The sequence below is a fragment of the Tupaia chinensis genome, unplaced genomic scaffold (assembly GCF_000334495.1).
Source record: "Tupaia chinensis unplaced genomic scaffold, TupChi_1.0 Scaffold143728_1, whole genome shotgun sequence".
NCBI classification, from domain to species: Eukaryota; Metazoa; Chordata; class Mammalia; order Scandentia; family Tupaiidae; genus Tupaia; species Tupaia belangeri.
This window is the reverse complement of record NW_006203577.1, coordinates 2,222,690-2,224,653: the sequence shown is the minus strand read 5'-3', so window position 1 is coordinate 2,224,653 and position 1,964 is coordinate 2,222,690. Positions and strand designations below refer to the sequence as shown.

The following is a 1,964-nucleotide window of genomic DNA, read 5'->3' as shown; positions in this document are numbered from 1 at the left end:
CATTTGAAACAAGAGATTTGGTATATGTGATTTTCAATAATCTATATTTTATTCTTCCTTTTGAATTCAACATTTTAGGTACATTCGCTATGTAAAAAGTTTCTTCATAAGTATATAAAATTATAAAGTTATAACTTTATATTTGATAATTCTAAAATGGATCACATACATACACATAGATGTCATATATATCAAAGGTTTATCATTTCAAAATATCAATAGTAAATGATTGACACAACACTTAATATTCATTCCTGTAAAAATTCTGTGTTTTTACAGAAGTAGTCTATATTATATACTCTGTATAAGGATATTACTATGCATACTTGTATATATTTTACTAGGTTTTATTATTTAGATAGTGCTTTTTCAAACATAGTTACACACAGTGCAAGAACATTGAAGATGCATAAATACATAATGTAAAAACTTCTTATGGAGTGACTACTATCTTCTCTGTAATATACAATATGATCCGCTAAATGACCTATGGACCTGAATGAAGGGTCATTGTCTGAACTTGTGTCTCAGCCACCACAACACTGAGAGAGAGGCTTGTCTTAACTTATTGTTCCCCAGAATCAGGACACCTGAGTGTCCTGAAGGAAAAGCAATTCCAGTAGCTTGGAAAAACATGAGAAGCACATTTTTATTCACCAAGTCAGAGATAAAAACTGGTATCAAGTAAGACAGAATGAAAATTGCATAGAGGAGGAGAAAGGCAATCACAGACTGCAGGGCTGTTATGTGGGCTTTGGTGCTAGCATCTCTGGGTCCTTGGGCATCATGTTGCATTATCCTGAGATGTCTGCACAGTGAAAAGATTAGCAGGAGAAAAGTTATCAATGACATAGTAAAGGGGATGAGCGTAAACATAGTGTTAATGAGTAAAAGAAGCTTGAAATATCGTGCAGAGTTATTCAAACTAGTTGTATTTCTTTTATATGTATCAACCCAAGCATCCATATGTATGTTTACTAGCACAAGATTACAAAGCAAAGGAATCAAGGACACCAGTAGTATCACTGAGACCACCTTTTTAACTCTCCACTTTAGGTAGAGAAAAATAGAGTTAGAAAAATTGGCTATCTTGAGAAAGTAAAAGATGCTGAGACAGGTAGCAAGCCAGATGCTAAAGTGACTAGTCACTATGCAGCTATTATTGAACATTCTTATACCTTTACCACTGACTAAGAAACCTTGATTAGACACAAACACAAACAAATGTATGAACATTAACCAGAGCAGAACAATTCTGGATATTGCCAACGCAGTGAGAATTTGATCTATTGAGGAGATTGTTCCTCTCTTCGCCCAGTCAATGCTGATCACCAGTGCTATGACTCCATTTCCTACATTTCCAAAAATGAACTCCACAGTTGTAATGACTATAAGAGTGATCACTGTGATACTGCCCATTGTCTGTAAGAGAACGTCTTGATGTTTGATATTTCTGCCGAAGATTTCTTCAAACATTCACCTAAAATGTTCTGCACATTTAATTCTTCACAATTCAACAATGTACTCCAATTATAAAATCTTGTGTACACAGTATCAAATTAGCAAACATCAAGATTTCCTTATAGATGAGCTCATCATTTTCCTTGTGAAAATCTTTGTATTTCCCCAGAAGATTCAACTGAGCTTCATCCAGACACAGTGCACCTTAAGCACAGAAGGTTGAAGTCCTTTGTAATTTAGTGATGAAAGAAAGGTTGGATTCTCATTTGCTACCATTTGGAAAAGATATTTTATTGTTAGTTCTTTTTATCTTGTCTTTGTATTTTCTCTGGCAACTTGATGTTTTGGTAGTACGATTACAAGAGTCTAACCCATATATAAAGAGAAAAACAAACTAAATTTGTATGTGGAACTTCCTGAATATTGAAGTTTCTAAAATATTTCAAAGGTAGTGTTGTGGGGAATGGAGAGATTATGGTCAAAAGTTAGGAAGCCTCAGTTCA

The 1,964-nt window shown here is 34.1% G+C and overlaps 1 protein-coding gene across 1 annotated transcript; it reads right to left on the bottom strand.

The window, feature by feature from the left end:
• Positions 1-507: 507 nt before the first annotated feature.
• LOC102472673 (taste receptor type 2 member 140-like) lies at positions 508-1,476 on the bottom strand. The gene has a single exon (XM_006164822.3). It carries the CDS (start codon positions 1,474-1,476, stop codon positions 508-510), a length of 969 nt encoding a protein of 322 aa, XP_006164884.3.
• Between the last annotated feature and the right edge of the window lie 488 nt (positions 1,477-1,964).

Excerpts from the sequence above, each read along its gene's own strand:
- LOC102472673 (XM_006164822.3), bottom strand. The coding sequence starts at position 1,476 with ATGTTTGAAGAAATCTTCGGCAGAAATATCAAACATCAAGACGTTCTC.